We start from the raw sequence: 12,523 nt of genomic DNA, 5'->3' as shown, positions 1-12,523 counted from the left end.
GTTGAAACCGGCAAAAGGCAATTTGGGTACATCCTCCCATTATTCTGTGAAAATTTGAACTCTGTATGTCAAATTGGAGGGGCTGTAGGCGTTCCTAAAAATGTCAAAAAACACGTAAAATAGACCAAAAATCCACGTTTTTGACCCCAGAGAAAAGTCAAATAGGGTTGGAAGGTTGAAACCTGCAATAAGTACGCATGGAACACCCTCCCATTGTATGCTGAAAATTAGGACCCCCTAGATCAATTTTAGTGGTGAGGGGGTCAAAAATAGGGGTCAAATGTGGTTTTTCCCACCTTAAATGGAATGAGAATGACCTAGAAAGCTGAAATTTGGAAATGTTGATCACAATGAAGGTAGAGGTACTAACCTATGGTATGATTTTGAACCCTTTTCGTTCATTTGGGGTCATATTATGCCCCTCCAAAAAAATGACTTTTCTGTCATTTTCAACTATGACCCTTTGAAACTTCGGAGGTCAATTCTTGGTCTTAAAAGAACCCCATTGTCCCCATTTCCCAAGTTGAAACTGTAAACATTATTTTGGCGTATTCATTTTTTTTCAAAACATTGAATTTTTTGTTTCTTTTCTTTTCTTTCCAAATTTTGAAGTTTTCTCTTTAATTTTTCACGTCTTCTTTAAAATTAGAAAAATTGCGCAGACTTGGATAAGTTTTGACTCTCCTGTCTTTCTCTCATTGAAACATAATTTTTGCCAAAATTGTGAGTAAAATGCATTATTTGTTTGGCAATAAAGCAGTAAAAACTTGTATTTTTTTTTTTAATTCATCAATTAAACTTTGGAATATTTCATCTTATTCTCTTTGAGCGAAAATGGACCTATTTTTACCGGACCCCTCCCCATTTTTTGCATTTCTATTGAAACATTCGAAAATCGAAACAATTTTCTATGGAAAGTTCTCGTTTTTCAGCAGAACTGAAAAGTCGTGCTTTTTTCAATCAAATTTGGAAAATTTAAAATTCTTTGTTATCTAGATATTTTGTTTTTTCTCAGAATTTCAAAGTTTTTTCCTTTTTTTTTCGTCTGCAAATAATTAAAGAATTGATGTTTTTTTAAAAAAAAAAAAAAAAAAAAAAAACTTCTTCAACGGGTTCAAAAAACATTTAAAATCACTTGAACCTAAATAAAAATATAATAAAAATGTGAAAAAATACGAGAAAAAATTACTTACACAAAAATGATTTTAAACATGAAAAAAATTGTCAAAAGGAGGAAAAGTTTGAAATTTTATTCAAAGTTGAAAAAATGTGAAAAGTAGTTAAAAATGATCCAACAAAAGAAATTTTCAAGTTTATTGAAGCACCTAATTGTTGATTTCTTCTGAAATTAAATTTAAAGTATTCAGAAGTTCATATGTAGTTACAAATCCTGAAACTTGACCCCCTCCTCTTTTGGACGTAGGCCCACTTAATTTGGGATCGGGATTCAGGAAAAAAATCGACATGACAATAATATCAAGAATCACTTCAACGACTCCAAATATCTGCATTCCGATGTAGGTCCAAGTACCCATATTTTAATTTCCTGAAATTCTGAAATTTGACTGCAATTACAAACACATCCCGCCTCCTAAAAAAAACTTGAATTTTGGGCCCATTTTGGACTAAAATTGAAGAATATATAAGCACTCAAAATTTTAAATCAGCTACTCCAAAAGTCTGTTAATATTCAAGTGGACAATTTCCTAAAATTTTGAAATTAACTTCCGCTTTGCTGGACACAATACATATTTAAGGGTCGAAAAAAAAGGGAAAATCCAAAATTTGAAGGAAACGCATACAAAAACTCCAACTTGGGATACTCAAAAAAATAATTTTTCAAAATCTAAAATTTAGTCGCCTTTTCGTAACATTTGGGCCTGAATTTAAGTCAAGCGAAAGTGAAAAAAAAAATTATCAGTAGCACAACGAGTGACTCAAAAAATCTACATTTAGACACCCAAATCATAATTTTCTCTACTTTGGAATTCTACCTCCTCCTTCTCCTCTCCCAAACTCAATTTGGGATCAACACACAAAATGAAAGCAAAAATTAAAATCTGAATCAATGCCCAAGCTCGCTCCTAAATCTGTTTTTTCAGTTTCTCATTTTTAACAATGTGTGTTGGTGATTTTCATAGGTAATGAACACGAGTATAAATACATTGATAAACTCTTTTCTCGGCCGATTCAAGTGGTAAATTCGTAATAATAATACTTTCTTAAATAAAAAATGATGAATTGATGATGAATACCTAGTGTACTTAAAATAACGCTATACCGCCGGAAGCAATCACTTTGCTAACTGATACTGACCTATCCCAACACCAGCGATACCAGCTCTAAACAAGTGGAAAAGAAGTTGCATACTCAGAATTACGAAGGCATCAAATATGTTGTTGAAAATTACTGAGAAAAAACAACAAACTCGACCGAATAATTCAAACACACGACTGCCTTTCACCATTCGGAAACAACCAGTTCATCAATCACAAACACGAACACGTTCAACTCAATTCCTTCATTCCTCACATAATATGCAATACAAATCACACAGATGTAAACTAAATCATCGCATCGATTCTTCCCAGGCAAGAATTTCCCATTATCAAACCGTTCAAAATGAATTTTTTCAAAATATTTTTATTATCGATAACAAATGCTTTGTTACTTTGTACTGGTACAAAAAAAAATAAATAAATAACGTAATAAATAATAAGATCGCAGTCGATATGGTAAACACACTGTAGCTAGTGGAGAATTGAGCAAAACACACACTTCAGTTGATCTTTCAATAAGATCCACCAGACTCCGATTCGCTTCCACCGTTTCTCGAGTAACCGGCCGAATCTCCTAATTGACTATTACGGAAAGCTGCGTATCCGGCAGCTCCATTTTGACCATAACTGGACGAAGATCCGGATTGTTGAGAGTTACGGAAACTAGCATAACCTGCAGCACCTCCTAAGCTACCACTGTAACCAGCCGAGCCGCCTGATCCACTAGAACCGCCGTAAGAGCTTTCGCCACTATGGGCTGAAGCTCCGTAACCGTTACCGTTACCGTTTCCACCGAAGGAGGAACCTCCTTGTCTGGAATATCCGTTACCATTTTGACTACCACTGTAACCAGAACTGCCACCGAAGCCTCCAGCGCCTCCGTTGCTGCCACTGTAACCTCCGTTGGATCCACTGCCGAATCCACCAGCTGATGGACCTGTAATTGGGGAACACATCGATTGATACATAACAAATTTCATTGTGAAATGTTCAACTAGGTAGATTTAAAGTGGAATCGTTATTTTTACCTCCGGAATATCCAGCACCGCCATTTTGACCACCGTAACCACCAGCTCCTCCAGGTCCTCCGAAACCACCGCTATAACCAGCAGCTCCTCCATTACCATAACCTCCAGCAGATCCAGCTCCACTAGCACCTCCGTAACCGGCTCCGGCACCGTTTCCAAAACCTCCTTGACCATTGGCACCTCCGTTTCCATTAGTGTTACTTTCTTGGTACGAGATCTTTGGTTTATAACCGTCTTGGTCGGCTTCGTATTCTACAATTTGAGTTCTTCCATCGGGCAGTAAAACGTGGTATAATCCGTTGGCTTCATCTCCTTGACGACTTTCTCTGTGTCCGAATTCCAAGTTGTATTCGGGTACATCAACTTCGTAAGAGAATTCGTAATTGGCTGGTTCCTGATATGAAAACAACGACTTGGAAATTAGAACCTCACACAATCTTATCTCTATAAATTCAAATCAAGGTCTATACTCACAGATAAAGGATCTTCTCCTCCGTTACCATATCCATTTCCATTTCCGGAACCGCTACCTCCGTATCCATTGCCACCTCCGTTACCATAACCACCGTTTGATCCACCATTTCCATAACCTCCATTGCTGCCTTGACCACCGTATCCACCATCGCTTCCACTTCCACTTCCGTAGCCTCCGTTGCTACCAGCACCCAAACCACTGGATTGAGATCCGAATCCACCAGCTGAATATCCATTGCTACCAGATCCCGAGCCACCGTAACCTCCAGATCCAGATCCAGAACCAGAACCACCGTAACCGTTGGAAGAACCGGACTGAGCAGTGTATCTAGTAGCAGATCCTCTACCATTACCGGCGCTGTAACCGTTACGTCCGGATAATCCGTTGTATTTGCTGGCCAAGCTGCTGAGAGATGATCGACCTCCGTACGAAGGTTGAGATCCAGACGAGCTTGACGAATCGTAAGGACTAGCTAAAGCTCCGGTTTGACCTGAGCCACCATAACCTCCGGCACCCTGGCCCGACGAGCCATAACCACCGGAACCTCCTCGGCTACCGAATGGTGAACTACTGCCGCCATATCCGCCACCTCCGTTACTGGAACCGGAACCGGAACCTGAGTATGAGTTACCTCCACCGTAGCCTCCTGATCCACCGTTGCTACCACGTTGACTTCCGTAACCTGAGATCGGCGGTTCGGCTGTGACCAGCACCGCGAAGAGGACGGCCAATGAGGTAATCTGAGGCAGAAAATTGGTTTAGAGGGTGGATGTTCGGGGAAGGTACGTAAAAAGAGGTGAGTTGTTTTGGGTTTTATGTGATGTTTTCAAGAATGAAAAGACAGTTGCAGTGACCAAATTGTAAATCAAATATTAATCAATTGGAGATACTGATTTTTTTGGTACATTTTTTTCTCACAAAAGCCAAAACTGCCTTGAAAAAAATCGAACACTCATTAACAAAAATCGAAAATGAAAAATCGATTTTCAAAACATTGCCCTATGAAAAAAAGGTAATTTTTGTACAAGATGAATCGAAACAAAACAACCAACAGTTTTGAACACATTCGATAAATCATTCGATTTTCAAAGTTCGATTAATCGATTTTTGATTATGATCAATTTTGGGTTCAAAAGTTGATTTTGGCAGCAAAACTTGATTCTTCCATTTCGAACAATATGTTTGTTCATTTGAGATGGAAAATCACAAATAAATCGATTGCTGAGATTCGATTAATCGATTATTGATCACATTCGATTTTTGACCAGCAGTGCGATGTAAAAGTTAAACTGATTTTTTTTTTTTTCATTTCAAACATAATTGGTCATAATTGGATCGAAAATCGCAAATAATCGATTTTTGGAATTCGATTATTTGATTATCGATCATGATAGATTTTTTACCCAGAAGTGTAGATTTATTATAGAGGCTAAAATTGACGCTTTCATTTTGAACATGTTCGATCATATCAGATCGAGAATAGTTAATAAATCGATTTTGGGGATTCGATTATTCGATTATTGAGTACATTCGATTTTTGACCAGCAGTGCAATGTGAAAGTTGAAATTTACTTTTTTTTACATTTCAAACATGGTTGGTCATATGTAATTGGATCAAAAATCACAAATAATCGATTTTTGGAATTCGATTATTCGATCATCGATCATGACCGATTTTTTTACCCAGAAGTGTAGATTTATTTCAGAGGCTAAAATTAATGCTTTCATTTTAAACATTTTCGATCATATGGATCGAGAATCGCCAATAAATCGATTTTTGGGATTCGATTAATCGATTTTTGATTATGATTACCTACATTCGATTTTTGTCACTGAATTTGGTCTCAAAGCTGAAATTCATTTTTTTAAATTTCAAAACATGATTGGTCATAACTGAATCGAAACTCACAAATAATCGATTTTTGGGATTCGATTATTCGATTCTCGATCACGATCGATTTTTGACCCGAAAGTTTATTTCCATAGCTGGAATTAATTTTTTTCATTTCAAACGTAACTCATTATGCAGGACCGAAAATCGCAAATGAATCGATTTCTGACATTCGATTAATCGATAATTAATCATGATCGATTTTTCATCCGGAACTGTTTTTGAGGCGAAAATAAATGTTTTCAGTGCGAACATGATTGATTGTATGCGGTTTAAAATCGCACATGAATCTGTTTTCAAGATTTGATAATCGGTCGTGATCGATTTTTGACCCACGAATCTATTTTTGAAGTTGAAAATTGATTTTTTCATTTCAATAAGAGAACGAGACTACTGAAAAATGAGGCAAAATGTGATAGGTAATTTAGTTGGTGAAAAAGTTCGAAATGTTCACAAAAGAATCCAAGAGCCCCAATTTCGACAACTCAGGGACCAACTTCACTCTCATTTGAAATACTTTTAATTTAACATTTTTTAATGCTATTTTCAGTCAAGAATGACACGAATTGAGCAACCGCAGAGAGCAATAAAATTTAAGGGTCACAGAATTTTGAGGGAAAAAAGTAAAAATTAAGAATTTTTTTGTAAAACAGCGGGAAAAAGCGGTCTAGATTTTTGCTTAGCTCCAGATTGGTAAAGAAAAAAAATAATTTTTTCTAAAGAACTTCACACATTGATTTTTGATAATATTTTGAAAAATTCAAACAATACATTTTCTATGAAAAAATGAAAATTTGATAGAATTGAGGTAAAAAGTTGAAATTTGGTTTAATGTCCCATTTTTGATACACCAAAGTCGATTGAAGATGATTTTTTTCGCCTTTTTTAAAGCCTTTAACCTAACAGATTTCTGGATTTTCCAATTTTTAGAAAACTGTCATGAAAACAACTAAAATAAAATTCAGCACATTAAACGCTGGAAAATCCAAGCATTTGTTGGTGTGTTCAAAAGAGGTTCAAAAACACCATCATCAATTTGAGAAGTCAAAAATAAAGTAACTGACAAGACAACCGAATAATTTTATCTTTCAAAAAATACTTAAATCACGTGAAAAAAAAACTAAAAAAAAGCTCAACTTTTTACTCACAAAAAATTGATTTAAATTATTCTCTTGAACTTTTGCTCGAAGCTCGAACTACCTTAAAAATGAAGCCTACTTGAAAAAATCAAAATCAGATAAGGTACAAGAGGAAAACTTTTATGCTCCACAATCTCTCTTGTTTTTTTTTGCACAACGTGTTAAAAAACTTATTTAAATGTGACAAAATAACGAAAAGATATATACAGAAGGAAAAAAAGTTTTCAAAAACATCATAGACATTGAAAAAAATTGAACAAAGAATGGGAAAATTTTTACAAAACCCTACAAATTCAAAAATCTGATAATTTTTAAAACGTAAAAAACCGCACACGCAAAAGAGACGAGAAAAACTACCAACATTTTTTTTTTTCTAGAAAAATTGGAAGAAATTTAGAAAATAGAGAGAAGTTGTGAAAGTTATTTACCCCAAGTATATAATACAAATTGAAAATCATTACAGCTGAAAACAGCTGGTAATAGAATAGTCAAAATGACTAATAAACAATTTTGAAAATATCAAAATGAATCAGTAATTGTGTTTTAAAAGAACATTAAAACTAAAAGTTCATAGAAATGGAAACACCGAGCACAATTTTTCAAGATTTTTCTTTCACAGTCATAAATAAGTACGTTTTGAAAATTAAAAGAAGCTGGAACAAAAACGTGTAAAATTAATTTTAAATTCCTTCGAATAATTTATCATCATTGCATGTTTGATAAATGAGTAAAAATGAGAATGTGGAAATCATTTTTTCAATGCAAATATATTCAAACTAACTTTAAAGAAAAGGATAAAATTTTCATGAGTTTAGGTTGGAAAAAATCATTCCTCGACAAAATATAATTTTCAAACCAGCACTCGTTCAAAATAAAACCACACGTTAATTAAGTTGCATACACAATTCGCCGTTAATACAACTCCCTATCAAATTAATATTACAATAAAACCCAAAACAAACCACACATATGGGAAAAAATCCATCCATAAAACACCACAAAAAAAAACACATCACAATAATAATACGAAAAATCTACATGTAAAATTGAAAATCACCAACCTTTAAAAACATATCGAACAAAATTATTCACAACGCACTGAACACCGAACTCGTAATATCATGTACGAGGATATTGGTCTTAGTAAAAGTGACACGATTGGTACATTTAGTTTGAATTATATGTACCTATAACTCGTGTACCTGTTATATATATAAGTACATCTTCACAATATTTCGTTATTAAAAGAAAAAAAAAATCAGGGTAGTACTCTAATTTGGTAAGCAATCGGCGATCATGGTGGGAGCTTGACAGTTCAGGGGGACAACCTTGAAACTAGTACCCTCATCATGCCCCCCGGTTAGAAGCGTGAATTACACTAGATATTATGTTGCACAAATACGGTACATCACGAAGCCGGCAGTCGGACTATATTCGATGCGAATTATGATTGCACCTGACATCTATTCATCTTATACCTACCTACCTACTAGCTCTTAGTACATGTTCGACTTTTCGGTCCATTCGACCGGCTACTAGATCTATCATCTGCGATATTGCTTTTCGTAACTTGGATAGATTAGCATCGGTGTTTGTGTCGTGTTTCGAGTGAATGAAGGTACGTAAAAGTGACATAAATGACCGGAAATGATCGTTTCAGATAGCTAAATAATTCGACTACAATCGTCTCGTATCATTTTTAACAACTTAAATGTTGACAGCAAGTATATCTACAATTTCTACATATGTATATGTACAATTGGAAAGTTCGACAATTTTGGCTATTCAGAGCTTTTTCTACGACGTGAATGTTTTGTTCGTTTTGGATGAGGAAGTGTGAATAAATCGTTCACCTATTCTGTAGCCTTCATCGATTTATATGTACAAGTTTATTCAATCGATTTGTTGAGAATTTTTGCGAACATGTGTCAGTTTGAAGTTAATGTGGTGATTCGTGATTTTTCTCTTATGCAATGGAGGAAAAATACAGAAAAAAATTAGTACAGATTGATAACGGAATAGGTACCTGGTACCTACCTAACTTTTAAAAAGGCAGATAATTATTATGCATTCGTGGAATTGTTCAAATTGTGGTGAGACTTGCCGTTTTTGCAATTTCTGGAAGTGACACGAAAAAAACAAAAAAAAAAACCTGAAAAGTAGGGCAATTACCTCACATCTGGTCGATCAATTTTGATACTTTTTTTAGAAACATTTTATGAATCATCAGTGACCAAAAGTGATAGAATGTTGCTGAGAATTTCCAAAAAAAAAAAAAAAAAAAAAAAAAAAATGAAAAAATATTGAATACTTATCAAGTATAATGATGCAACAAGTCGACAACTCTCTATAAACTCATGAAACAGTGTCCAAAACCTGTTAAAATGATGTAAAAACACTTGAAAATGCAATGAAGTTGCTGGAAATAACCCAAAAAAATACACAATTATGAAATCCAGTAAAATTTGCTACAATGCATTTTTGGATTCCCATGCGTTCCCCTGCACAAAAGTTGAATGTTTTGTCAAAATTGCAGAGAAGATTCGTTTTGTGGTCTAACTTCTCAAAAAGTTTCCTTTTTTGGAAAACTGAAAAAAAATCCAGAGTAGGGTACATTTCTTTTTCAAAATTGCCAAGAATAGTCTGATTGTTGTTAGAATTATTAACGTGGCTAGTTCTTCCTTTATCAAAATTGCCAAAAAAAATCTTGGGGGTTTTTATAAAAAACTACAGATAAGCTTTTATTTTTGGTCAAAATTTTCAGAAAATCTTGCTTTTTCGTTGCAAAAAATTCATTTTTGTCAAAATTGTAAACAGAAATCAGTTTTTTTTTAATATTACAACTATTAAAAAAAACCTTTCTCCTTTGCCAAAATTACCACAAATCCTACGTTTTTGTAAAGACTGTAAAAAGTGCCAAAAATTGTCAAAAAAACAGCTTTCAATTAAAATTGTTAAAAAGTCTTCAGGCTTTTTGTGTTAAAATTACAAAAAAATTGGTTTTCTATATAAATTGCCACAAAATTTTACTTACCCATAAAAATGCCAAAATTTTCAAAAATTCGGGTTTTTAATTATTTTTATTTTATGTGTTTTTTTTTTGCCAAAATTGCAAGAAATAACTTATTCTGATTAGAACGTTCAGAAAGTCTTGCTTTTTTGTCACCAAGAACTCTGCTTTTTGTGTTAAAATCACCAAATAACCAATTTTTTACCAAAAGTAGATACCTACCAAAAATACATACTTTTTTGCCAAAATCCCTATTGTGAAAAATGCTATTTTTTTTGGACATTGTAAGATGATTTTTTTTGTCAAAAGTTCAAAAAAATGACTGTTCTTTTAAAAGCAAAATTTCAGAAAATCCTGCTTTCTTGTCACAAAAAAAATCACCTTTTTTTTGCCAAAATTGCAAAATGTAGATAGATAATTATTTTTCTAAATCATAATTACCCAAAAATCTTACTTGTTTTCAAAAAACTGTAAGATACTTTTCGTGTTGAATTTGTAAAAAAATGCTTCTTTTGTAAGAAAACTTTGTTTTGTTTTGGCTAAAATTGCAAAAAAAAGCTTTTTGGGTCAAAATATTAAAAAGCATATTTTAAAAAAAAAAAAACAAAATCAGCAGATAAAAACTTTTTTGTGACCAAAACTTCCAGAAAATCTTGCGTTTTTGTCGCAAAAAAAGTGCTTTCTTGTCAAAATTGCAAAAAGTAGATTAGGTACTTAGCTACTTACCTAACTGTTTTTTTTATTGTCAAAATTGCCAAAAAATTTACTTTACAAAATTGTAAAAGAAACGACCATCGTCAAAATTGCGAAAATGTCTGTTTTTTTTTTATCAAAATTGTCAAAAACTTAGAACTTTTTTATGTTGCCAAAATTGCAGAAAACCTTTTTTTTTTAGGTCAAAACTTCCATGTACTCTCTAAATTTGAAACAGTCAATTTCACTGCTTAGCAGTCACGACATTTTGCCTTTTTAAAGCAGTAGTTTTTTTTTACTGCAAAACAGTGAAAAATTACTGAGTTGGTCAGTAAAAAATCATTTTGACTGACCAATTCAGTAATTTTTCACTGTTTTGCAGTAAAAAAAAACTACTGCTTTAAAAAGGCAAAATGTCGTGACTGCTAAGCAGTGAAATTGACTGTTTCAAATTTAGAGAGTAGGGGATTTTTGGTCCTAAATATCAGCCCTTTTTGTAAAAGTTGAAAATAAATTCAAGTTTGAATGAAAAGGAAAAAAGGACTCATTTTTTGTCAAAATTATTGAAGAAATTGAAAAAAAAAAAGAAATCCGCAGGTTTAAAATGTCAAAAAATCCAACTTCATCGAAATTTCAGTCAAGACTCATTTTACGTATGTCAAAATTATTGTTCAACAGTTTTGTTTCGCTACTAAAATTGCAAGAAATTCTCACATTTGTAATTAAAATTTTGGGGAAAAATTTATTTGAGGGAATGGTCGTTCGGGGAATATCAATTCGGAAATCAGATTCAAGAATTCAGTAAAGATATAGCCAGGAAAAAACGTCCGAGAAAAATGGCCATTGGGGGGAGGGTGTTGATGACAGTTTGGGGTAATGGACTCTTTACAATTTTCAAAATTGGTCTCTCTGAGGTGTTTTGCTGCGTAGGTCTTATTCCTTCTTGTCTTGGTGCAAATGTTACCAATCTGGGGATCTCGACACTCGCAAAAACTGGAAAATTCTGCTGGAAATCTGGAAATTTTCCGAAAAATGGCATAAAATCGTTGCAAACTTGATTTTGGGGCAAATCTGTCAGTTAGAGAAATTCATGAGCAGAAACTTGAGAATTCTGCTGCAAATCTCAGAAATCTGGTAATTTTCCAAAAATTGATGGAAAATTGCCCCAAGTTGATCTTGGGGGCAAATCTTGCAAATCAGGGAAACACAAGCAAAAGCTTGAACATTCTGCTGGAAATTTGGAAATTTTCCAAAAATTGGCAGAAAATTCTTCCAAGTTGATCTTGCGCCAAATCTTCCCAATCTGCAAATCTCCCAAGCAGAAACAGGAAAATCCTACTGAAAATCTGGAAATTCTTCAAAAATTTACAGAAAATTGTCTCTCAAGTTGGTTCGTTTCAATCCATCAATTCCCCCAAAATTTAAGTTTCTGATTAAAAAAAGGTCGACATTTTCTTAATTTCCTCGAGCTTTTGATTCATTCATTGTTTACCTTACCTACACAACTTATAGCCAGATGCCAAATGCTTATAGCTATTTCCATAGCACATTAACCCGAGGCCAAGGCGCGCGAACTAGTTACTCAGGCTGGAAACGGCGGGGCCTTACTCATCGCAGATCGTGCGAGTAATCTAATTGGATGGTATAAATTAATCTTCATTTTTCTAGCATTTTATTACACATCGCGTAACTCGGTCCGTCCGACTCCGAACGCAATCAGCACGTTGTTGCATTTGCACAAAAAAACGTGCATAAACATTATTAAAATCGAATTGCTTTTCACGTAAGTAAGTAATAAGGCACACATAGTCGTATATTAAAAACTCACACATAGCATCTTTACGATAGATATAATTTAATCATTCCAAACGTCTTTCTGTCATCCTTTCGTAAGAATAACCGCGAGAACGGTAATTAATACGAATTAAATTCGAGAACATTTTTCCAGCAAATTTTTTTTTTCGTTTAATTTTTTTCAAAACCCACACACGAAAACACGTGACCAGAA

At 33.8% G+C, this 12,523-nt stretch overlaps 1 protein-coding gene across 1 annotated transcript; it reads right to left on the bottom strand.

Annotated features, from left to right (window-relative positions):
* Window positions 1-2,623: 2,623 nt before the first annotated feature.
* On the bottom strand, window positions 2,624-8,045 carry LOC135833043 (uncharacterized). The gene is made up of 4 exons (XM_065346650.1): window positions 7,874-8,045; window positions 3,782-4,522; window positions 3,308-3,701; window positions 2,624-3,216 (listed from the first exon to the last, which is right to left on the bottom strand). Exons 1-4 carry the CDS (start codon window positions 7,883-7,885, stop codon window positions 2,792-2,794), a joined length of 1,572 nt encoding a protein of 523 aa, XP_065202722.1. The 5' UTR covers window positions 7,886-8,045; the 3' UTR covers window positions 2,624-2,791.
* Between the last annotated feature and the right edge of the window lie 4,478 nt (window positions 8,046-12,523).

The sequence above is a fragment of the Planococcus citri genome, chromosome 1 (assembly GCF_950023065.1).
Source record: "Planococcus citri chromosome 1, ihPlaCitr1.1, whole genome shotgun sequence".
Lineage (NCBI taxonomy): Eukaryota > Metazoa > Arthropoda > Insecta > Hemiptera > Pseudococcidae > Planococcus > Planococcus citri.
This window is presented reverse-complemented; position numbering and strand designations above follow the sequence as displayed.